This window comes from Colobus angolensis, unplaced genomic scaffold (genome assembly GCF_000951035.1).
Source record: "Colobus angolensis palliatus isolate OR3802 unplaced genomic scaffold, Cang.pa_1.0 Scaffold231, whole genome shotgun sequence".
NCBI lineage: Eukaryota > Metazoa > Chordata > Mammalia > Primates > Cercopithecidae > Colobus > Colobus angolensis.
Window position 1 is genome coordinate 1,118,208 of NW_012115500.1, and position 24,622 is coordinate 1,142,829.

Consider the following 24,622-nt stretch of genomic DNA (forward strand, 5'->3'; position numbering starts at 1 on the left):
GTCTCGGCCTCCCAAAGTGCTGGGATTACAGGCTTGAGCCACCGCCCCGGCCCACAAGCATTCTTATACACCAATAACAGACAAACAGAGAGCCAAATCATGAGTGAACTCCCATTCACAATAGCTTCAAAGAGAAGAAAACACCTAGGAATCCAACTTACAAGGGATGTGAAGGACCTCTTCAAGGAGAACTACAAACCACGGCTCAGTGAAATAAAAGAGGACACAGACAAATGGAAGAACATTCCATGCTCATGGATAGGAAGAATCATTATCATGAAAATGGCCATACTGCCCAAGGTAATTTATAGATTTAGTGCCATCCCCATTAAGCTACCAATGACTTTCTTCACAGAATTGGGAAAAACTACTTTAACGTTCATATGGAACCAAAAAAGAGCCTGCATTGCCAAGACAATCCTAAGCCAAAAGAACAAAGTTGGAGGTATCACGCTACCTGACTTCAAACTATACTACAAGGCTACAGTAACCAAAAAAGCATGGTACTGGTACCAAAACAGAGATATAGACCAATGGAACAGAACAGAGTCCTCAAAAATAATACCACACATCTACAGCCATCTGATCTTTAACAAACCTGACAAAAACAAGAAATGGGGAAAGGATTCCCTATTTAATAATAGGCTAACCATATGTAGAAAGCTGAAATTGGATTCCTTCCTTACACTTTATACGAAAGTTAATTCAAGATGGATTAGAAACTTAAATGTTAGACCTAAAACCCTAAAAACCCTAGAAGTAAACCTAGGCAATACCATTCAGGACATAGGCGTGGGCAAGGACTTCATGACTAAAATGCCAAAAGCAATGGGAACAAAAGCCAGAATTGACAAATGGGATCTAATTAAACTAAAGAGTTTCTGCACAGCAAAAGAAACTACCATCAGAGTGAACAGGCAACCTACAGAATGGGAGATAATTTTTTCAATCTACTCATCTGACAAAGTAGAACCTACAAAGAACTCAAACAAATTTACAAGAAAAAAACAACCCCATCAAAAAGTGGGTGAAGGATATGAACAGACACTTCTCAAAAGAAGGCATTCATGCAGGCAACAGACACATGAAAAAATGCTCATCATCACTCGCCATCAGAGAAATGGAAACCAAAACCACAATGAGATACCATCTCACACCAGTTAGAATGGTGATCATTAAAAAGTCAGGAAACAACGTGTTGGAGAGGATGTGGAGAAATAGGAACTCTTTTACACTGTTGGTGGGACTGTAAACTACTTTAACCATTGTGGAAGACAGTGTGGTGATTCCTCAAGGATCTAGAACTAGAAATACCATTTGACCCAGCCATCCCATTACTGGGTATATACCCAAAGGATTATAAATCATGCTACTATAAAGACACATGCACACGTATGTTTATTGCGGCACTATTCACAATAGCAAAGACTTGGAATCAACCCAAATGTCCATCAGTGGCAGACTGGATTAAGAAAATGTGGCACATATACACCATGGAATACTATGCAGTCATAAAAAAGGGTGAGTTTGTGTCCTTTGTAGGGACATGGATGCAGCTAGAAACCATCATTCTCAGCAAAGTGTCGCAAGAACAGCAAACCTAACACCGCATGTTCCCACTCATAGGTGGGAATTGACCAATGAGAACACTTGGACACAGGAAGGGGAACATCACATACTGGGGCCTGTCGTGGGGTGGGGTGGCGGGGGAGGGATAGCATTAGGAGATATACCTAATGTAAATGACGAGTTAATGGGTACAGCACACCAACATGGCACATGTATACATATGTAACAAACCTGCACATTGTGCACGTGCACCCTAGAACTTAAAGTATAATAAAAAATAATAAATAAATAAATAGATTGTACAAAGATACAATTATGTCTACTGCAAGTAATTGTAAAATGGTATTTCCTCTCAAAATCTTTTTTTTTTTTTGGTCTTTATTGCACTAGTTTTAAAACTGTTAATTCTGCTGGCTACATAATTGTATTTCATTTTCTCATTTCTGGTTTAGTGGAAATTCTTCTAATATTTCACCATAGAGTGTGATGTGGCATTTGGTTTGAGATATATTCCTAAACTTTTGAGGTTGACATCAAAAAGCTTGGTTGCAGTTTGGTATTTAATTGCAATTCATTTGTTGTTCCTGTTATCAAGAATAGAATGTTAGTCTGAAGACATCTAGGAAGGACTACTCAAGACAGTTCTGCGATGTATAAATATATCACCATGTGTCATAGGAACTTAACTAATTGACTTTTTCTTCTTTTTTTTTCCCTTGTAGAATGGCCAGAGTTTTCTGGTATTGGATGAGCAACGATTTGCAAAAGAAATTCTTCCCAAATATTTCAAGCACAATAACATGGCAAGCTTTGTGAGGCAGCTGAATATGTGTGAGTATGGACAGCAGTTTATTTGGAGTACTATTATCAGCTACTGATGAAGCCATTTTTTCCCCCATTAGGGTGGTAAAGGAAAATTATTCCATACCAGCACCACCAAGTTTTGACTCATTTATTTTAGTTATTTGAATTTTGAATCTTTTTCAGATGGTTTCCGTAAAGTAGTACATATCGATTCTGGAATTGTAAAGCAAGAAAGAGATGGTCCTGTAGAATTTCAGCATCCTTACTTCAAACAAGGACAGGATGACTTGTTGGAGAACATTAAAAGGAAGGTGAGCTGTTGTGAACATGAGCTGATTCGAGTATTGACCTGGAGTGTGCTTGACCAAGATTTTTATTTCACCTGTTGAAAGTACAGAAATACACAACTGTTCCTTGTTGGGATGAATTAGGAAAATAAAGTTTTACTTGTTTCCCTGTATTTTTTTCCTAAGTTAGCTTAAAAATAAAATAAAATAAAGTAAGTTCCTGCTAGAACGTGAGCTCCCTGAAAGGCTTTTTGTATAGTTTGCTATTGTATATACAGTGCCTACAATAAGTCTTTTCTAATAATATAAATATGCCCACATAGTAGGCTTTCAGAAATACATTCAGTAATACATTTTTTAATGCATAATATCTTTTGGTAAAACAAGATATTTTACTAAATCTATAAAAGGAGTGGACCATGGAAGAAAATGGCCTAGCATGAACCTCTTACTGCATAAATTTAATTAAATGTGGAATGTGGCAATAAAGAGGCTTGGAGGAAACTGCAAGGAGTTTGGCATAAGGGGAGAATAAAAGACCCTAAGATATTCCTGCTTGTGGAAACTTTTTCACATTAAAAAACATTTTTTTAAGTACATTATTCCTTGCATTCCCTCCCATTGAGCTCTGAAGTTTCTTCTTTCCCTAGCATTTCATCCCGGGCTTTTGGAACCAGATCTCACTTCCTGAACAGTCTATGAAAACCTCTTCTGATAGGGAAGCTTTGAGTTACAATCATGAGTGTTTACTGTTCCTTTGATTTTCTAAATTTACTTTTTCAAAGGTTTCATCTTCAAAACCAGAAGAAAATAAAATTCGTCAGGAAGATTTAACAAAAATTATAAGTAGTGCTCAGAAGGTTCAAATAAAACAGGAAACTATTGAGTCCAGGCTTTCTGAATTAAAAAGGTAAAGTTTTATTTCCAAATATAATTTTATTGTGGGAATTGGGTATTTGTGTGTGTTGGGTTTGGAGGTTGTCTGATGTTTTATTGTAAGTACTCAGATCACTTTGTTGAAGCCAAGATCAAAGGTCATTTTTCTGCAAGTATTGGTTCCCTTTACTTTGATTTGTGGCCATAGACTTTACCCTAATATTGTTTTAATTATGATAGTCAGAAGAAGATATAAACCTAAGCATATCGAAACAATTTGATGTATAAGTCTTAGCGATAAACATTAGGTCTTTAAGATGATGTAGGAAATAGCATTCTACTTAGGTTAGCTCATATGGTGTTCATAGACAGTGAGGGCATATGACATAAAAACCCTGTATGTTACCCATCCTTTGTTTAGTGGCTGTCGCTTAAGACTTCTCTGGGTGGGCTCTTAAGAAAAAGTAGGACACAAAAAAATCGGAAAACAATAATACAAGAGTTGCCCTGCTTAATACTTATTTCATATAGACTTGGAAAAGTGTTATTCAGACCTTTTATCTACAGAAAGATGCTTCATTTTATTTTACTACATTTCTTGGCACCATTATTCTAACTTGCGATACTAATAACTTGTATATAGAGTAGATGGTGTATTACTCTTCTTAGTAAGTAGCTGGAATTTTTCTGTATCCTAGTAGGTGCCAGGGGCTTAAGAGTAGTTAGTTTACGTATTCTCTCTTCCATATCAAATGTGGGACATTACTTTAGTTAATCATAACTCAAATATCTTCATTAAAAGAGGAACCTATGACTTTGATTTCTTTTTTAATAAGCTTTAGGCTTTCCCTTTTTGTGTACTTTATTAAACAACTGGTTTATTGTATGTATCTTGTGTATGCTAGCTGCTCTTTGATCCAGTTCCTTGGACCACAGTTTTAGCCCTTAAAGAAGGTGATCCCCAAATCATCTTTTGTGTCTTAGAGGAAGCTTTCTTCTTATCTTTTTTTTGTTTGTTTGTTTTTGTTTTGAGACACAGTCTCACTCTATTACCCAGTCTGGAGTGCAGTGACTTGATCTCACCTTACTGCAACCTCCGCCTCCTGGTTCAAGGGATTCTTGTGCCTCAGCCTCCCTAGTAGCTGGGATTACAGGCATGTGCCAGCTAATTTTTGTAGTTTCAGTTGAGACGGGGTTTCACCATGTTGGCCAGGCTGTTCTCAAACTTCTGACCTCAAGTGATCCGCCCACATCGGCCTTTCAAAGTGCTGGGATTACAGGCATGAGCCACCGCACCCGGCCCTACATATCTTTATTTAGTAAGCAGGTAACAACATTTTAAAATTTGAATCAGAAAAATACAGTAGTTATTCAGTAAATATTAACATCTCCTTTGGTCTACCTTTATATGTAAATCTCCAGTTCCTTTTATATTAGTTTGGATTAAAGAAGATGATTTGTGGAGATTAACAAAAGATGGATAATTAAAGCATTTAATAAGTAGAGTGTCTGTCGTCTTTTCAGCATTATCCACACTGCTTACATTTAACAGCATAATGCAGTTTCAATTTAAAAAGGTGAACAAATAAGAAGCTATTCATATTTGGCAAGTTATTGTGCAAGTTAATATCCATATTATTGGATATGCTTTTTCAGAATAACATTTTAGTGGTTTACATATGCTTTTGTTTGAGATAGATCTTAAGATAGTTTTAAAATCTGACAGACTTTAGTTTGACTTCAACACTTACCAAATTATTTGTATGATCTTGAGCAATTCCCTTCAATTCTCTGTACCTCAGTGTCCTCATCTATAGAATAGAGATAATGACTTATTTCTTGGTGGGTTTTAGAGAAGTTTTAAATAAGTAATACACATAAAATGTCTAGCATAGTGCTTGGAGTATAGTAAGTACTGGGTATATATCACTACCCTTTGTTTCCCAAGGTTAGATTAGGAAGGCCTGAATTCACTTGGTAGCCACAGTCGAAAGACTAGCTTATTTTTTTTTAAGCAAAAAGTAATGAGCCAGATTGTCAAAAGCAGTAAATTGCCAACTACTATATGGATGTAGGCATATGTCTTTAAGTTTCTGTGTATATATTGCCATGAGTAGCAGATAATACACTTAAGAAGGAATGATTCTGGTGCTGGGCGTGGTGGCTCACACCTGTAATCCCAGCACTTTGGGAGGCCGAGGTGAGTAGATCACCTGAGAGTCAGGAGTTTGAAATCAGTCTGGCCAACATGGTGAAACCCCATTTCTACTAAAAATACAAAAAAATTAGCCAGTTGTGGTGACACATGCCTGTAATCCCAGCTACTTAGGAAGCTGAGGCACGAGAATTACTTGAACCTTGGAGGCGAAGATTGCAATGAGCGGAGATCGTACCACTACACTTCAGCCTGGGTGACAGAGCAAAGCTCTGCCTTTTTTTTTAAAAAAAGGAATGATTCAGGAGTTGTGTCAAGGTAGTTGTCATTCCTATGTAATTGAACCAAAGTTTTCTTAGTCTCATAAATATATATAGAGTAAAAATAAGTGTAGTTAAGTTGTCTGGTATTCTTAATTAAAGATATTGTGATCTGGTTTTCTGACTGATTTTTTTGTTTTATTTTGTTGCTTAATAAATTATAACATAGTGAGAATGAGTCCCTTTGGAAGGAAGTGTCAGAATTACGAGCAAAGCATGCACAACAGCAACAGGTTATTCGAAAGGTAAGAAGCTTTTTTCCCTAGGACCGTAATTTGCATTTGTTTAATGGGTACTGTATTGTGACCCAAAAAGGTCAGTATTGAGTGTCTGTGGTTGATCTTAGTTTCTTACATATTGGATGCACAGATCGAAGTAAAAAATGAAATGAAATTAAGCCAAGTGTTACATATTTTTAATAAAAAATTTCTCACTAGCTAAAGATAGTTATTCCATACTTGCAGATAATGTCTCAGTAGCTTTTAGTAAATAATCTTTTGCCTAATATAACAACTTTGAAATACTTTATTTTTTTGGGCTTAATTAATACACTACCAATTTCTTTTAAAATTAGAAAACATAGCCTTATTGGTTTTTTTTGTTGTTGTTGATTTTTATTATAAAAGGCATAGTTAAGGTCTCAGAAGATTAATGACAAATATTTTCAAATCAGTTGACCAAATTATGACTTCAAAAAATTTCTCAATGTATGCAGTTATTAGTCTGTGCAGAAAAGCAGTTAACATAGTAAAATGAATTTTAGATTTTAGTATGTGAGCTAAAAATTTAATAGAGGAGTTGGAATCCCTCCGTTTCATTGTGTCCTTGTGATTTAATCTTTGCATATCAGCTTTCATTTGCTAATAAGAGATGAAACATAGGAATTAAGGCAGCTATTTTTTGCTCATGAGTAAACTAGACTCTTGAGTTAAAGCAACAGGTTTTTTGAAGGGGAGCTTCTGATTGCTCCTGCTTAGAAGGCCCTTGAACTAAAAATAGGGTTGTGACTGACAGGATCAGGGTCTAATGGAGAAGGCTTAAAGCAGAGATGAATAGCAGTTGCAGCCTGTGGCTTATAGTCAACATAGATTTCCTTTTTTTTTTTTTTTTTAATTAGTGTGCAAGTGAAGGTTGAATGTAGTAGAATTCAGTTCTAAGTGTTTAGTACAAGTACATATATTTTTAAAACTTTCATATAGGCAACTCTAATGTGCAGCCTGGTTAAGAATAGTTGATTTAAAACAATAGATGTACCTTAACCTGTACTTTATGGAAACAATCTGTTAATAGTTTTCAGAAACAGTGTTTTGGTAATATATTAACTTACAACACTCTATAATGTGTAGATTTTTTTGTTTTTTCCTGAAAGCAAGAATATTTGATAAACTAGCTATATGACATTTCAGTTTTTCATAAATGCTAACGTTCTGTCTTCTAAAATTTGAGTTTGAATCTCTGTGCTTTGTTGAGTGATGTTGATATAATGCATGATGACAACCAATAATTTTTACTCTGCTCCTGGAATTTACTGTCAGCCATGGATTAATTGAGAATAATATGTGTGATGGTCCAGTTATAGGACTTAACAGGTACAGAAGGTACATGCTGTAAGTGTTAGATGCCTTATCTTCTTCAGATAAAAATCCCTGTATAATGTGATCTGGAAGTGTCAAAAGAGAATTGAGATGTAGAATAAATTTAATTTAGCTACTGATTGATGTTCTTATAAATTCAACCTGAAGTTTTTAGAATTTTCCCATAACATTTATTAATTTAAAAAACTGAGGTCGAGTTGTATCATAGACATCTTTAAGCTTACATATTGTCTTTTCATTGGCTGTTAGCATTTTCTCTTGAATAAGCAATTTGGCAGCTACCCTCCTTTTCATAGACTCTAATACTATCAAACTCTTCAGTTAAAATGTCTATATTTTGGTCCATTGAAAAATTGATATTGATTATAAGGCAGACCTCTTAGTAGCCTTTTTTTGTGAGGAAATGCTCACTGTTAAAAGCTATACAATAGATATTTTTAATTGGTAATACTCTATTTAATCATGTAATTTCACAAAGCTTGTAAGCACACTTTCTTCACAGAGTCTAAATAGTGCTCCAATCAATTTTGGCTTTTATTCATAGCTTCTCAGTGATACACTACTTTTTATAGTTTACCATATGATCCTCACCTTTTATAGCACCTTTAGGAAGTTGGCAATGTAATTTCAAGACATACTCTTAAGCCAGTGGTTCATATACTCACATCAGTATCCAGTCACACTTAAAGGGCTTTCTAAACACATGCATTACTGGATCCCATGATCTGAATTTCAGATTCAGCAATTCTGTAGTGGGATTGAGAATTTAACATATCCATAGTTCCTAAGCTAGTGTTGTTGGTTTATGGGCCACACTTTAAGAAACACTACTATGAAATATGAAAGCTTGTTTGTGTGTCTTGACAGTTTTCTCTCTATATTTAATCAAATATTAAAGATTAGCTTCCTTTGTCAGTAGGAAGTTTTGACAGGTAAGTCTCAACATTAATCTTTATAGAATCAGGCAATAAACTTTTTTCTTTTTCTTTTTTTTCCTTTGGTTGCAAGCAGAGTTTGTTTAGAAATGGAGCATCACGACGTTGCCCAGGCTGGTCTTGGACTCCTGGGCTGAAGCAATCCTCCTACTTAGGCTTCCTAAAGTGTTGGGATTACAGGCATGAACCACCATGCCTGGCCCATCAACTGTTTCTAACTTGAAAATTTTATGATTATTCTGAAGGAACTGAGAGTTTCTTTTGCCTCTGTTACCTGGTATAAGTAAAATGTTGCCTATCAAACACCAGTTTTCTCTTTTGCACCATAATGTAATCTTCTTTAAAGTATTTGAAGTAAAAAAGTTGGGATCTACACTCAGGCAAGTTTGGTACTTATCACCAAAACAAATAAACTGCCTGGAAGCTGGTATATTTCTTTAGACAGCAGTTGTAAGGTGCACCTGGATTTCAAGTGGTAATATGTGAGAAATTATGAGACTTAGAATAGAGGACAAATTATTATATGAATTTGTTTTATAAGACTTGGTAATAGAGACAGAAGAATTAACAGTATAATGAAAGAATTTTTGTTTATATTTTTTTCAGATTGTCCAGTTTATTGTTACATTGGTTCAAAATAACCAACTTGTGAGTTTAAAACGTAAAAGGTAAGTTTTTATTATATAGCATTATGGCCTGTATATAGACAGTCAGACTTGTTAGCGTTTAACTATGAGTAGCCTACGTTAGCTGAGTATATGCTAGTTGTCCCAAAAGAACAATTCTCCTTTGTTAAATTATACTCTTAAAATCTCTAGAGTGATATTATTTTTTAGTTTTACCATTCTACTGATGTTTGTGAGAGATAAGGATGGCCTAAATGGTCACTTTATAGACATACATACAGTTAATAAAGAATATTCACTTTTCATTCACATTATTAAAGTAGCATTAGAAGGCCTGAGTGAGGGAAATTTAAAAAGAGGCCATATGTTCAAAAGAAAACATCAACCTTTGTTTTACTTGACCTCTCTTAGTTTAATCCACTCATAGTCTTTTTAAATCTGTATCTCAGCCATGGGTTGTGATACCTGTAAGTGTCAGTAGCTACTATCGTCACAGCTAAAACATTAGAATAATAATGGACAAAAGGAATAGTTGAAAGGAAAAAATGATCTGTAACACTAAGATTTGGGGAAAACTTGATTATGATCAGAACTTTATGACCTTAACTACTTCCACTAATTAGTTCTTATGGTATTATCTGTTTTTTTTCTATATAAATACAGTTCATAGAGTTGTGTAGTTCAGTAAGCAATGAAGTATAACTGGAGAGAAGAGTTTATTATAACAGAAAGAATGTAGAAAAATGGAGAATTGAAAGTCCTAGATATTCTCATCCAGCAGTTTCTGTTCCTAATATGTAATCATTTTTAAGTTTATTTATTGTTACTGAAATTTTTTATGCATTATTAAAGTGAATGTGCATGTGTGTGTGTTTGGGTAAGTTAATAGAGGGAGTTTAAATTCCTTGTGTTTGTCACTGAACTGCATATTCTTCTGGTTTTCAGGCCTCTACTTCTAAACACTAATGGAGCCCAAAAGAAGAACCTGTTTCAGCACATAGTCAAAGAACCAACTGATAATCACCATCATAAAGTAATTTTTTAGTTAGAGTCTATTTTATATTTATTGTGTCAGACTAAATTTTATTATGGCAATGTTTCATGCATTCAAAGAAGTGTGGTGAATAACAATTCAAGTGTTCATCCCACAGCTTTGTTAAACTGTGACATTTTTTATTATTTGCTTTAGATTATTGTAAGAAATAAATCATCACAAATCTAGTTGTTCCAGTTGCCTGTTTCCAAGTTTTTCTCTCTCTCCCTCTCTTGTCTCATCTCTTTACTGTCCCTGCTTACCCTAGAGGTAGTCACTATCTTGAATTAGTATCTGTCATTCTCATGGCCATTTTGTATGTGTGAATCCAGGAGCAGTACTTGGTATTATTTTGCATATATCTAAACTTCATATAAATAATATAATTTTGTGCATATCATTTTACAGTGTGGCTTTTTTTTAACTTGGTATTGCTTTTGAGATTTATTAAACATAGAGATTAGTTTATTCATTTCTTTTCTGTCTTACTGTTTTTTTTTTTTTTATTTTTTTGAAACAGGGTTTCACTCTGTCACCCAGCCTGGAGTGCAGTGGTATGATCTTGACTCACTGCAACCTCCACCTCCTGGGCCCAAGCAATTCTCTTGCCTCAGTCTCCTGAGTAGCTGGGACTACAGGTGTGTGCCACCACACCTGGCTAATTTTTGTATTTTTTGTAGAGATGGATTTTCATCATGTCACCTAGACTGGTCTCGAACTCCCAGACTCAAACCATCTGCCTGCCTCAGCCTCCCAAAGTTTTGGGATTGCAGGCGTGAGCCACTGCACCTGTCTTACTCATTTTAATATTATATAATAATTGAATATTTTGAAAATGTAATTATAATAATTTAATGTGATTATATATTCTTACATTGGTTATTTTATTTTCAACTTTTTTTTAAATTGTGCACCAACTAGACTGCTTTTTACTCCAGCAATTTAAATTTTTACCTTCATTTTGTCACAAGCTTTCTGGATAATTTGTCAGATTTCTGTCCAGTGGCAAATTAGTCCAGTCCAAAGTTAGATCGTTTTTATTATCTTTTTGTTACTACTTTCAAACTTCAGAATTCAAAATAGTTCTTCAGATTTATTATCAAAGTAACAAGATTTTTGTTCTTGGACAATCAAACTTAACCTCACGTCTGATTTCTTTTCCCACTGCTATTAGAAAATAAGCATACCTATTTTGTTTTTAGGATTGAAGGCTCATGTAAGTGGATGAAGAGTTTTACATTTTTGACTGGGTTTATATATTTTAAAGTACTTCACATCCTTTGCCACTTTATTATCTAGTATTGGAATTTGTAGATTTTTTGCATTTTAATAATGACTTTAGTTTGCTTTACAGGATTGAACTTACTTTGCTTATACAGCTATAGCCTGAATATATCTGTAGATTAAGTTTAAAAAAATCATTGCTAAAAAGCCAAGCTAACCTGTAACTGAGATAGGTGAAGTGCATTTTTTTTCCTCTTAGTGAAGCTATTTAATGAATAAGAATAAAACGTATTTCAAAACAGAGCAGCTTGAGCTGAAACAATATCCCTGTCAGCACGGTGGCTGTCTGGTTGTGCTTGAAATTTCTAGTGAAGTCCTAAGACTTTTTTACTCTTTGGGCATAAAATATACTGTAACATTTGAAGATCTTTCCATAGAAACATTTTTAGGGATGTCATCTTCAGGGTCCCTTACAGTAAAAGTAGTAAAGTGTAGAATACAGTTAATATACCTCATACCTCTGTGAATTGGTGCTGCTACTAGTACCAATTAGTATGTAAGTTCCATAAGAGCAGAGAACATACTTGTTTTGCATACCCCGAGATTCAGTAAGTAGTAGTTGCCCAGTTATTTTGTAAATGATATCTTGTTTGGTAGTCAATGATTTTGATTTTTAGATATATTTTTCTCTCTGAATTTTTAGGTTCCACACAGTAGGACTGAAGGTTTAAAGCCAAGGGAGAGGATTTCAGATGACATCATTATTTATGATGTTACTGATGATAATGCAGATGAAGAAAATATCCCAGTTATTCCAGAAACTAATGAGGATGTTATATCTGATCCCTCCAAGTAAGGAGTTTGTGAGATAAAATGTATGAAAATATTGATTACTTTTCTTATTACAGAGCAAAATTCAAAACTACTTTGTTCTTTGAAAGACTAACAATCTTTCTCACATTTGGATTATTAAACTGAATAATTAAGCTAAATTATTCAACCAGATAAAGCCTCACCTCCTCTTCCTCTCAAAGGAGGTAATACTGAAAATTAATTGATTTTTAATTTTTATTTTGTAGTTAAGCACTTCTCATTGAATCGTTATGGTCTTTTATACTATGAAGTACCAATATTGTGATTAAGCTGCTCGCTCAAGAAATTTAAGCCTTTCAGTATGTGGTATGGGGAGAGAGTTTCCATTTAGAATGAATGGATAGTATGAACTTATTAAATGTGAAAATGTAATAGGTTCTTTCTTTTATTGCTGATCTAGCTGTAGCCAGTACCCTGATATTGTCATCGTTGAAGATGACAATGAAGATGAGTATGCACCTGTCATTCAGAGTGGAGAGCAGAGTGAACCAGCCAGAGAATCCCTAAGTTCAGGCAGTGATGGCAGCAGCCCTCTCATGTCTAGTGCTGTCCAGCTAAATGGCTCATCCAGTCTGACCTCAGAAGATCCAGTGACCATGATGGATTCCATTTTGAATGATAACATCAATCTTTTGGGAAAGTGAGTGCTTATCTAGATGTTGTCTAAAATTATTTGCTTTCTTTGTTCACTTCACGTGTTCTGTTTCTCTTTTGAGTGATCTTCCTTTCAGATGATGAACCCACATAATCCACCTTTCTCTGTTTTGGTTAGTGTTGAGTTCTGTAATGAATGGGATTTAATCATCCCAAGAGTAGTCCTGGTATTTTCCTGCTAGTTTCTCAGATTCCTTTGATGATATACTTACTTTGAGTGTACATACAGTGTTTGTGATTATATATATGTGTGTATCCGAACTGTAGAATATTGTAATTTCTAGTAAGGGACTTATAACAAAGAAAACTTAGTAATAATCAGTAATGAGATTAAACATTTTATAATATATAGAGGAAAAAGGTAAATCAGACTGTTCCTGCAGCGTGTTTTTTTCTGTAAATACTGAAGTTTTCTGTAAAGGCTATGAATTTTCAGTTAACCAAATTTGCAGGAATTCCTATTCTTGAATAATATCTCTTAAGATTAAGAACCGGTAAAGATGCAGCAGCTGCTGGAAATATCTTGCCTAGCCAAGTTGTAATGGTGATTTTTAAACATAAAAACAAGGATATCTAATATTCGATTTAAAATTTTTTTTTCCCTTAGGGTTGAGCTGTTGGATTATCTTGACAGTATTGATTGCAGTTTAGAGGACTTCCAGGCCATGCTATCAGGAAGACAATTTAGCATAGACCCAGATCTCCTGGTTGATGTAGGTACTTTGGGTAATCTTTGCTTTACTGGTAGTTTGTGTATTTATGTATATTATTTAAAAATCAGTACGCCATTTTGTTTTGTATTCTACAGGTTGTTTTTGCATTTTTTTTTTTAAATTAATGATTTTGTTTATCAGAAAGATAGGTTTGGGACATTGAAGGAGAGTGATTACCACCTGCCTTGGAGTAGCAATTGAGCTAATCTCCCTGTGGGAACATATCATATCTTTTCAGCAGTACTGTTAAGTTCAAGTCTTGTCTGGACTTGTTACTGTTTTATGTTTTGCTCTAGAATGATTGTCAGTAAATAGGAATTTGTGGAAATTAGTAATAGAGGTACATAGCCGGAAAGTAGCATGGAGACAGCTTTTAATACTTTGGGGATTAACATTTTTTACTCAAATATATTTTAATATATTTGCCTTATTTTTTACATTTTTATATTTTGAGTCACAAGATTCCCCTGCTCCAATCCACCATCCCTATGAAGTTGACCTCAATATTGACTGGACTGAGAATTCTTTTATCTACGGTTTCTGCCACTAACCACCTTTCTTACTCTGTTTTCTCTTGTCCCTGCTATTCCTCCCTTCTTTATCTAAAGCTTCCTACATGGCCTGGTCCCACTCAGATGAATCTTGTTCTGTCTCCTGTTTCCATTTTCTGATGTGAACAGTTTTCTCTCCTTATCCTGGAAAATTATGTTGTCTTTTTTCTGTGTTTCTTGCCTTACATTGCAGCTTCTCTTACCCTTTTAAAAGCCTCTCAGGAGAAACAAGAATTAGTTCTTTCTGCTGTTCAGTCTTATTTCAAGTTCATTAATTTACTGCATTACTCCTCTGCTTCTCACCAGTCCTTGTCAATGTCCCAAGGACTTATTCTTACTAAATCGTTAGCACCTCACAGAGTGAATTTTACTTTCTTTGAAGATTTCTTTTCCATTTTGACCTGTGTTTCTATCTTATGAGTATGTGTTAATTTGAATTTTACATCCATGTTGATGACCTACTTCAACTTAGCAGTAACATGACAGTGTTTGTTGATCCTATCAGCCCTTCTCCCCTCTTTAGATCCAGAGATCTTTCAAAATAGTTTTCCTTTAGATCACCAAGAAAGAAATAAAATTCCATAATTCTGGCCATGTTCAAACCCTTACAGTCTTCAGCTAGGTCATTTTAATTCAACTTTAAAACATTTGCCACATTTATTTGCCATAAAGACCTTATCCAGTCAACAATCCCTTATTCACAGATGATAATTAACTATACTCTCGTTCTTTCATAAGTAATGACTGTTTCCAATCTTGTATCCTTTTTTAGAAGTAATTCCTTAAACCAATTTGTCCCCCTGTCCTTTGCCTCTGTATTTGTCTCCTCTATCCTTGATCTTTCCCATCTGCCTTCAGTAGTTAGAGATCTGCCCCATCTTAAAAAACAACCATTTTGACATCTGGCTTTGTTCATTTGCCATTCTGCTTCTCTAACTCCTTTACTACAAAACTTTAGAAATGAGCAGCTATATTTACCTCTTTTTTACTCTTTTTGTCTGAAGCTTTGTATTGTGTTGCTTATTAACTCTAACTCTGCACTGCCTATGTTGTTTTGTTTTTTTCCATTGTAGGTATGCTGTGTGTGATTTTTCTTTTCTTTTTGCTGTATTAGTCCATTGGGCTAGTGGAAAGTTTGTTTTGAATCAGACAAGTTTGGGTTCTATTATTGGCTCATGTTACTTACTAGCTGTGTTACTAACCTTGGAAAAGTTACTCTCTCTTGCCTAGTTTCTCCATCTGTTAAATGTTGCTAATGTCTAACATGAAGGGCTGTTGGCAAGAATTAGAAATAATTAACACTGTTGTCAACATTATTGGGCATTCTGTACAAGAGATCTTTTATTGTTGATTTTGGAGGTGCTGTACTTTTTTGTTCTCTCCCTGTCTGCCTAATCTTCTGTGTTTTATCTAAGAACTTTTCTTTTTTCTACTAACTTCTACTTAAGGGCATCCCCTAATGCACCCAATCTTTCAGTCTCTTTTATTTTTTCTATCTCTCATCTTTTTCCATTCTTCCTCTGTGAAGAGATTTTGGCTTGTAAGATTGCTTTTAAATGTGTATATCCAGCTCTTAACATTTTTCTAAAGTAAACTTGACTTGAATTCTAATTCCATGACTTTGGGATCATCAGTTAGCTCTTAGATTATTTGATTTAACAACAAACTTCTTTTATTCTCTGTATTAGCTACATTTTACAACTTTCTCATTTTCTGTAATGGTATTAGACTTCTATTTACTTACGAGGATAGTTATTCACAGAATCACCTTGAATTCTCTTTCTCTGATCATTCACTAAGTCCTGTTTTCTAAAATAGCATTCACAAGCCATCACTATATTCTGTTTTCACTGTTGCTTTTCTCATCCAAGACCCTCATTATTTTATCCTTGAATTATGCTGTATTGTCATAAATAAAAAGTCCACCTATACTGCTTTGTTCTCTGAGACGACAAAGATGGTAAGAATGTCAATAAGTATGCTGAAAAGTTTACAGCTTCTCTCTGAGGAGTTCAGTACTGGTAACCCAGAGTGGGGTCACAGCAGGAGAGGCCAGACCTTAGAATTCAACCAGCTGTGTCAGCTTATATATGATCTACCTTTTCTACCATTTGTCTCCTGGGAATACATGTAGGATATCCCTGACTTAGTGGGTAGGGGTTGTTGGGCAAAGAGGAGAATAGAGGAGCTTACAGTGCTGGTCCTCCTCAGATGCCACTCTATGTAGGGATAAAATGTGGGTTAGGCTTCTTAGGCAGTAATAAGCTAAACTGGTAGAGATTGATTATCATGAGTAACTACTCTCAAGGATCTGAGCTTTCTTCCTTTCTGAGGTTAGTAGTTGGTAAGAAAGGAGAAGGAAATGAAAAGGCAAAGCCAGGGATTTTTGTAGGACTACCATGAGTGTGGAACTTTAAAGAGAGGAATCAGTGTCTAGAGAGAATGGGGAAAGGATCTGCCTGTGGCTTTTTTTGCATCTCATTCTATCCTGTGAACCATTTGGTGTGTTCATTCTCATAAAAGGCCAACTTAGTGACTGCATTTCATCATTCAGGCCATTCCCAAGGCTCTTACTGCTGACAGGATGTGGCCTCTACTTTTTGAACCTGTGTATATAACTTATTCAACTTAGAACTTCTGTGTTATTACTATTTCTGGAACATATCCTACTTTCTTTTTTGATGCCACTAGTGTTATACACATGTGTTCTTCCCCCCATCTTCTCCTTTCCAAGTTCTAACCTAATATTCTCTGGGTACTGACCTATATCACATAGTTTTATCAGCCCTTTTTGTTTCATTATGTATGTTTCTGTGTGCGCTTTCCTCCCTTCCCATTCTCTTAACTCCTTAGTGCTTTTGAGCACCACCATCTTCTGTTAAAATACTGTATTGTATCTGAACATGTGTTACTATTTGATGTTGGTCTTACCTTGTCCTTTTAGATTGTAAGCTCCTAGAGAGCAGGAATGATGTCTTTATGATGTCATTTATTTATTAAAGATACTCAGTAAATTTCTATGGAATGAATGACTTTAAAGCTTATGACTTATAGTTACATCTATAAACTGGCTGGCTGGACTGAGGAGTACAGTAAGCAGTGATCTTAGCACTTAACATTTTCCTTCTGAGATGTGGTGAAAAGAACCAACAAGTAGATACGCCATTTGTCACAGGGCTTCAATTGAGGCATAGTTTAGGAGCCACTGTCATAGAGCATGTTCTGTAAATTTTTTACCTAACCAGGTATTCAGTGAAGGCTCAGTGTCAGGGCAGAGGTCTCAACCCTGCGCACCACTTAAGGCCAAAGACATTTAGAGAGAAAAAATAAAGGAAATGAAATTGAATGATAAATAATGAAGAAGGGAGGAGGTGAAAACCACTATTTGTCTCACGTGATTTACTCCAGTGTTTTTTAGAGAAATTCTTACAACATGAAATTTCATCTAATGCATGGGCTAGCTTGTTCTGCTTTTGTTTGTTTTTCTTTCTCCTTTTCTCTTTCAAACTTGTTTAACTGTATAGAAGCTTCCTAGTGCAGGGGCTACATCTCTTCACCCAACATGGCTGTATAACAATTTTGAACACACAATTATTTTAAATTATTTTTTAAACTTATCATCTTTCTTGTTTGGTCTTTCAGCTTTTCACTAGTTCTGTGCAGATGAATCCCACAGATTACATCAATAATACAAAAGTAAGTTTTAATTCATGTTGCTCAGGACCCATAGCTATAAAAATCTACAAAAAACGTCCTAATAAGTAGAGAGCAATATCACTCCCAGCTACAGAAAACATTTTATATTCTTACTCAGTATGTGTGATCAGGATAATAAAATTCTAGTTGAAAAATTAGCTTTTGGTTATGTGGTGAACCATTACCCACTTTTGGCACTTGTGGGATTAATTACCAGTATGAAATGAACTTCTTTTCGTGCTGGGAGATCACCTGACTAAACTTGGTATATTGAAATAAGTAACTAAAATATGATTTCTTCATGTTTTATGGGCAGCATTTTACATTCTTATTTTTTCTATTCTCAACTTTTTTATTAAAAATGTATGGTACCCATATTTTTTATGAGTTCTATCGTTAGCATATAGTAAAAACTCAGGAATTCTTATTTATTGCAGAAAAGGGAAGTTGAAACGTGTATGGATTTTTGACTTTTTTTTAAGTAATAAGGATTTTTTTTTTTTGTAACATATGGGAACTGTACTTGGGCTTAGCAAGTGTTGAAAAGAGATTCTGTGGAACTGGTTTTTAATGAGTGGTAAGGATAGTTTGAAGTTATTAGAGCAGATGTTTATATATCATTGTATTTTGTATAAGTTATTGTCATGAATGGGTGTTCACTCCCTTTGTATTTTATTTGTACCAAATTGTTTAGTAAGCCTGATTAAAGGTAAATCAAGTCCAAATTCCAGATTAGTGAAGCCAGAATTTTGATTCTTTTGAGTCCAAAAATGAGCACATCTCAAATAAATATGAGTGATCAGGGTGAGGGGTGGAATTTATATGATAATTGTCATATGTAAGCCTGACCAGACTTTCTATATTTTCAGACTTACGTTGTGGATAACTTAGAGCTTAAAAAATTTATGAATTTGTGAACTAGGAAGTGGATTATACATTCAGTGTTCAGATAATTTATATTGGAGGTTGGAATACTTTCTCCATAAAGGGGCAGCTAGTAAATACTTTATTTTTCAGGCCATATGTTCTCTGTCATAACTATGCAGTTCTGCAATTGTAGTGCAAAAGCAGATACAGACAATATGTAAAAGAATGTGTGGCTGTGCTGCAAAAAAACTTCATTTACAGACAGGCAGCATGCTAAATTTGGCATGTGGACCATAGTTTACCTGGATTTATATTGTAAGATTTTGTGTAACATGCTCTGTGTTTCAGTAAATGTATTACTGAATGTTATTCTCATGGACCGTTTAAGTTGAATGGACCCATATCATTTGTTCATTTAGTGAATGTGCTTTATTTTTTGTGACTAGACATTGAGTCATTCTTTGTTTGTGGACCATCTTCTTATTCCAGAAACCAAGAACTTGATTATAGTTTTCAAAAACTGTAAGCAGTTAAGCAACAAATTGCATTTTGCTCTACAATGCTGTAGAAAAATTACATTTGAGAGTGACTTTTCATTATAGTTCTGAATCTAGATTTTAATGTTTTCAAATAATTGCCACATCAGCTGTCCTTCCCTTGCTCATGACAGGTGTTACATAACATGGATTACAACACTTTCCTAATAAATCAGATGCCTTATACTCCTCAGTACAGCAATCTTAATTGGCTACTATGAATGAATAAGAATTTGCATGGGAAATGAAATCTCATTCAGTATGATACTGGCTGTGGGTTTGTCATAAATAGCTCTTACAATTTTGAGATATGTTCCATCAATACTTAGTTTATTGGGTGTTTTTAGCATGAAGGGGTGTTGAATTTTATTAAAGGCCTTTTATGCATCTGTTGAGATAATCATGTGGTTTTTGTCATTTGTTCTGTTTATGTGATAGATTACATTTATTGATATGCGTATGTTGAACCAGCCTTGCATCCCAGGGATGAGGCCAACTTAATCGTGGTGGATAAGCTTTATGATGTGCTGCTGGATTCAGTTTGCCGGTATTTTATTGAGGATTTTCGCATTGATGTTTATCAGGGATATTGGCCTGAAATTTTCTTTTTTTGTTGTGTCTCTGCCAGGTTTTGGTATCAGGATGACGCTGGCCTCATAAAATGAGTTAGGGAGGAATCCCTCTTTTTCTATTGTTTGGAATAGTTTCAGAAGGAATGGTACCGCTCCTCTTTGTACCTCTGGTAGAATTCGGCTGTGAATCCGTCTGGTCCTGGCTTTTTTTGGTTGGTAGGCTATTAATTACTGCCTCAATTTCAGAACTTGTTATTGGTCTATTCAGAGATTCGACTTCTTCCTGGTTTAGTCTTGGGAGGGTGTGTGTGTCTAGGAATTTATCCATTTCTTCTAGATTTTCTAGTTTATTTGTGTAGAGGTGTTCATAGTATTCTCTGATGGTAGTTTGTATTTCTGTGGGATCAGTGGTGATATCCCCTTTATCATTTTTTATTGTGTCTATTTGAAATCCATTTGTCATCGGGTTCTCATGTTTTAGAATAATAGTGACATCGTTGGAAAATACCTATTTTAGGAAGCCTAAAAATAAAGTTGGTATTATTTCATTAATGTTTATATATTTATTGTGAATGCTAAGTGATGAAATATTTTTATGTACACTTTTGGAAAGGTTTCGTAGTTTTTATTATATTTTGGAGCCCTTATCTTCTCTAAATCCTAAAACTTATACAGCTTCATTTTATGTTAAATATCGGGAATTACTGGAATTAGTTTACAGTTGGTTACACTATATATATTTAGCCAGCATGTAGATATCTGGGACTTGTAGATGTCTGGGACTTACAGGAAAAATTAAGAACCTCTGCACCTCAGAGTTTGAACATCATTGAAAAGAGCACTGAAGAAATTATAACAAGGTAAAGATATAATTTCCCTACCACAATCAGATGTGAGGAGAGAAGAAAGTGGTTCAAAGAAGCAATTTAAATGACAGAAAAGAACTGACAGAGCTACAAAAAGGACAAGAAGAAACACCACCTCAACTTTGAGGCTTCTAAATAGTGATAAATAGTTTTAAGGATGTCATTATGTCATCCTGAGCTACTCTGTGTTCACTTATGCTAAATATTCTGTTTATGAGTGAAATGTATAATACATTTTTAAATCAAAACTACTTAAAATGAATTTAATTGCTTAGTTAATTATCTCTCAATTAACATTTTGAAACCAGTCATCTTTGATTCGTTCTGATCTTTTACTCTTGACAAATTCTATCTGTTCTACTGTTGAAATCCCCCTTCATTTCATCCTTAATATAGAACATCCTAATTCAGGTTCTTTGTTTTATCCCCTCAGTGACAGCAATAGTTCCTTAACCAGTCTTGTTATCTCTACTGGAATCTCTCTCTGTACCCCATTTTTCCTGATGTTTCCCCATCTCATATATTTCAGATAATATACCAGTATTTTCATATTGTATCAATTTTTCATTTTTTTCAGAAACATAAAATATGAAACAAGTACTTATATATATATTTTTTTCTTTTAGTCTGAGAATAAAGGATTAGAAACTACTAAGAACAATGTAGTTCAGCCAGTTTCGGAAGAGGGAAGAAAGTCTAAATCCAAACCAGGTAGGTATAAATACAGTATTCAGTCTCTGTAGGTTTTTTTAACCCTATGTAGAAACAAGTGCAAGCCAAGGGTAGTCTTAACAATTGAATATGCTGGCTTTAGTTCTGTGAATAGTGTGTCAAGGTATAAAGCAAGTTGAATTGGTGAGGTAACAATTCTTTAAGCTTTTTTTTTTCTTTCTTTCCTATTTAACTTTAGGAAACTGAAAGACCCCTCATTTCTTAATTATTGAATGAGAACTACTGACTTGCACATTTTAAAATTTATTGACATAGTGCATCATGTCATTTCTTGTTTGGCTATCTGAGAGTAGTAATTGCCTATGTGTACATTTGTTTTCATTTTTTCCCTTCAGCTTGAACTCAATATAAGCTGGTGATAAGAGTATTTTTCTGATCTTTATAGATAAGCAGCTTATCCAGTATACTGCCTTTCCACTTCTTGCATTCCTCGATGGGAACCCTGCTTCTTCTGTTGAACAGGCGAGTACAACAGCATCATCAGAAGTTTTGTCCTCTGTAGATAAACCCATAGAAGTTGATGAGCTTCTGGATAGCAGCCTAGACCCAGAACCAACCCAAAGTAAGCTTGTTCGCCTGGAGCCATTGACTGAAGCTGAAGCTAGTGAAGCTACCCTGTTTTATTTATGTGAACTTGCTCCTGCACCTCTGGATAGTGATATGCCACTTTTAGATAGCTAAATCCCCAAGAAGAGGACTTTACATGTATATATTCATCAAAATGATGAACTATTTATTTTAAAGTATCATTTGGTACTTTTTTTGTAAATTGCTTTGTTTTGTTTAATCAGATACTGTGGAACAAAAGCACCTTTTGCTTTTCTCACTAACCACACACTCTTGCAAAGCTTTCAGATGTTACTCAGCTGCATAGTTACACAGATTTAATGCACATTATTGGCATATCTTTAAGTTGGATTCAAATGGCCATTTTTCTCCAATTTTGGTAAATTGGATTTCTTTTTATTACAAATATGACCATTAACCTCAGTTAAATTTTTATTTGTTTTCCTGTTTGATGCTGTCTATTTGCATTGAGTGTAAGTCATTTGAACTAATGGTATAACTCTTAAAGCTTTCTCTGCTCCAGTTATTTTTATTAAATATTTTTCACTTGGCTTATTTTTAAAACTGGGAACATAAAGTGCCTGTATCCTGTAAAACTTCATTTGTTTCTTTTGGTTCAGAGAAGTTCATTTATGTTCGAAGAAGTTTATTCATGTTCAACAGGAAAGACAAAGTGTACATGAATGTTCACGGTCTGATAGGGTTCCAGCTCCATATATATAGAAAGATCGGGGGTGGGATGGGATGGAGTCAGCCCCATCCACTTAGTTGGACTAGTTTTAAATAAAGGTTTTCCGGTTTGTGTTTTTTTGAACCATACTGTTTAGTAAAATAAACACAATGAATGTTGAGTACTAGTGTCTGTTATGTGTCTTCTTTAGAGGTGACACTCACATGAAACAATTTTTTCTTCTCATAGAAAGCAGTGGCTTTAAACTGTCTATGGTTCATTACTCTCAGTATGAGTCACACTAAGATCTTTGTGCCTGATCTCGAAAATGTATTGTATATTGCAACGAGGGAGATATATCTCTAAATTTAATATATTTTAAAGTTCTTTGTTTAAAAATTACACTGGGTTGCTTTCTATGTTTCTAATAAAAAAGTGAGAGAAGTATGCCACTCATTGTCCCAAATAGGGTAAGAGTATTATCACTGCATGTCTGGAGAGAAGATAAGAGAAATAGTAAAATCACCTCTTCCCTTTGAAACAGTTGCCCAAGAGAATTATAGAGACTTAATGCAAGGCCAGGGCACTTTATCATGTGAAGAATTTCACCTTTGGGCAAAGGACTGAAAGCAGTACAATTAATATTGTATAGGGCTATTTAATGAGGAGTTTCAAGGCAGGTTTTCTATTGGCCATATTCTGTCCGTGTCTTAGAATTTCTTTTATTATGATGTAATGATTCAAAGTAAGGGCTAGCACAGAAGAATAGGAAACTTCCCTTAGGGGAATTTTAGTTAGATCCTAAAATACTTGGCTCTGACAGTGGGATCTTGGTGAATTAATTCAAGACCCTACAACAGTGCTCTGCGTGAGCTGAAGAGGTTACGTTTCTAAGGGTGATAAGAGTTTAGAAACTGAGAGGAGAAAACCATAAAAGACTTTTTCTTCATTCCTTTCTCATTGTGAAATACAATCAAGTTTCTTCTTGGGGGCATTTTGGAGCTCCAGAAGCACTTAAAAAATAATTTTGAAAAACTTGATTATGACCGTGGTACTTTTAAAGTTGGCATTTAAGATTTTTCATCTTAAGTTTAAATAATTGGAAGGAAATTAGGATATAGTTAATATTGCTGTTCTAAAACATAATTGTTATATGTTTCTCTAACATTTACCTGAAGGAACTTGAATGCCCTAATGATTTGATCTCTCATCCAATCTGCTTCCTCCAAACAATTAGTGGGATAAACAGGTCTTCCTGAGGTTTCATAATAAAAGTTAGTACCAGTTTTATTCCTATTTTTGTTTTCATTGATGTTAAAATCCTAAGAATCTGTTTATAGTACAAAATGACAAGTAGATGAAAAAGCAATTTTGTATAGTACTGTTAATTTTTTTAACGCCTTTAGAATTATGTACCAGAATTCTATCAGTTGATGACTCAGTTGGATCATCTTTCAATTTTGTTGAAAGCAAAATACTGGAAACCAGCTAAATCACAAAAAAAGTTTTTTAACTCAGTGTCATCTCTTTCTCACCAATATTTTTTAATGTCCCTTTACCAATTGTCTAGAGACTTTTTTCCAAAGTGCATTGGTAAGAGTCAGAATGGATAAGAGGTATGTCTTTGTTTTGTCAAGTATGAAAAGAATAATTTTTGTTTTGCGTTTATTTTTGTTTTTTTGAGACTGAGTTTTGCTCTGTTGCCCAGATGTGATTATAATGGCCCATTCTCGGCTCACTGCAACCTCTGCCTCCCAGGTTCAAGTGATTCTCCTGCCTCAGCCTCTGGAGTAGCTGGGATTACATGTGTGCACCACTACACTCAGCTAATTTTTTTGTATTTTTAGTAGAGATGGGGTTTCATCATGTTGGCCAGGCTGGTCTCAAACTCCTGACCTCAG

At 34.7% G+C, this 24,622-nt stretch overlaps 1 protein-coding gene across 2 annotated transcripts in view; it reads left to right on the forward strand.

The window, feature by feature from the left end:
- HSF2 (heat shock transcription factor 2) overlaps window positions 1–22,905 on the forward strand; it is a 38,095-nt gene extending 15,190 nt beyond the window's left edge. The window contains exons 2-13 of one of the 2 annotated variants that reach the window (XM_011944439.1): window positions 2,292–2,400; window positions 2,557–2,684; window positions 3,446–3,570; window positions 6,181–6,256; window positions 9,148–9,209; window positions 10,113–10,200; window positions 12,128–12,276; window positions 12,698–12,937; window positions 13,559–13,664; window positions 17,858–17,911; window positions 21,379–21,463; window positions 21,870–22,905. In XM_011944439.1, coding sequence (XP_011799829.1) covers window positions 2,292–2,400; window positions 2,557–2,684; window positions 3,446–3,570; window positions 6,181–6,256; window positions 9,148–9,209; window positions 10,113–10,200; window positions 12,128–12,276; window positions 12,698–12,937; window positions 13,559–13,664; window positions 17,858–17,911; window positions 21,379–21,463; window positions 21,870–22,165 — 1,518 coding nt within the window. In that variant the 3' untranslated portion in view covers window positions 22,166–22,905. The remainder of the gene's footprint in view (window positions 1–2,291; window positions 2,401–2,556; window positions 2,685–3,445; window positions 3,571–6,180; window positions 6,257–9,147; window positions 9,210–10,112; window positions 10,201–12,127; window positions 12,277–12,697; window positions 12,938–13,558; window positions 13,665–17,857; window positions 17,912–21,378; window positions 21,464–21,869) is intronic. The other variant, XM_011944440.1, reaches the window with a different exon arrangement.
- The last annotated feature ends 1,717 nt before the right edge of the window (window positions 22,906–24,622 follow it).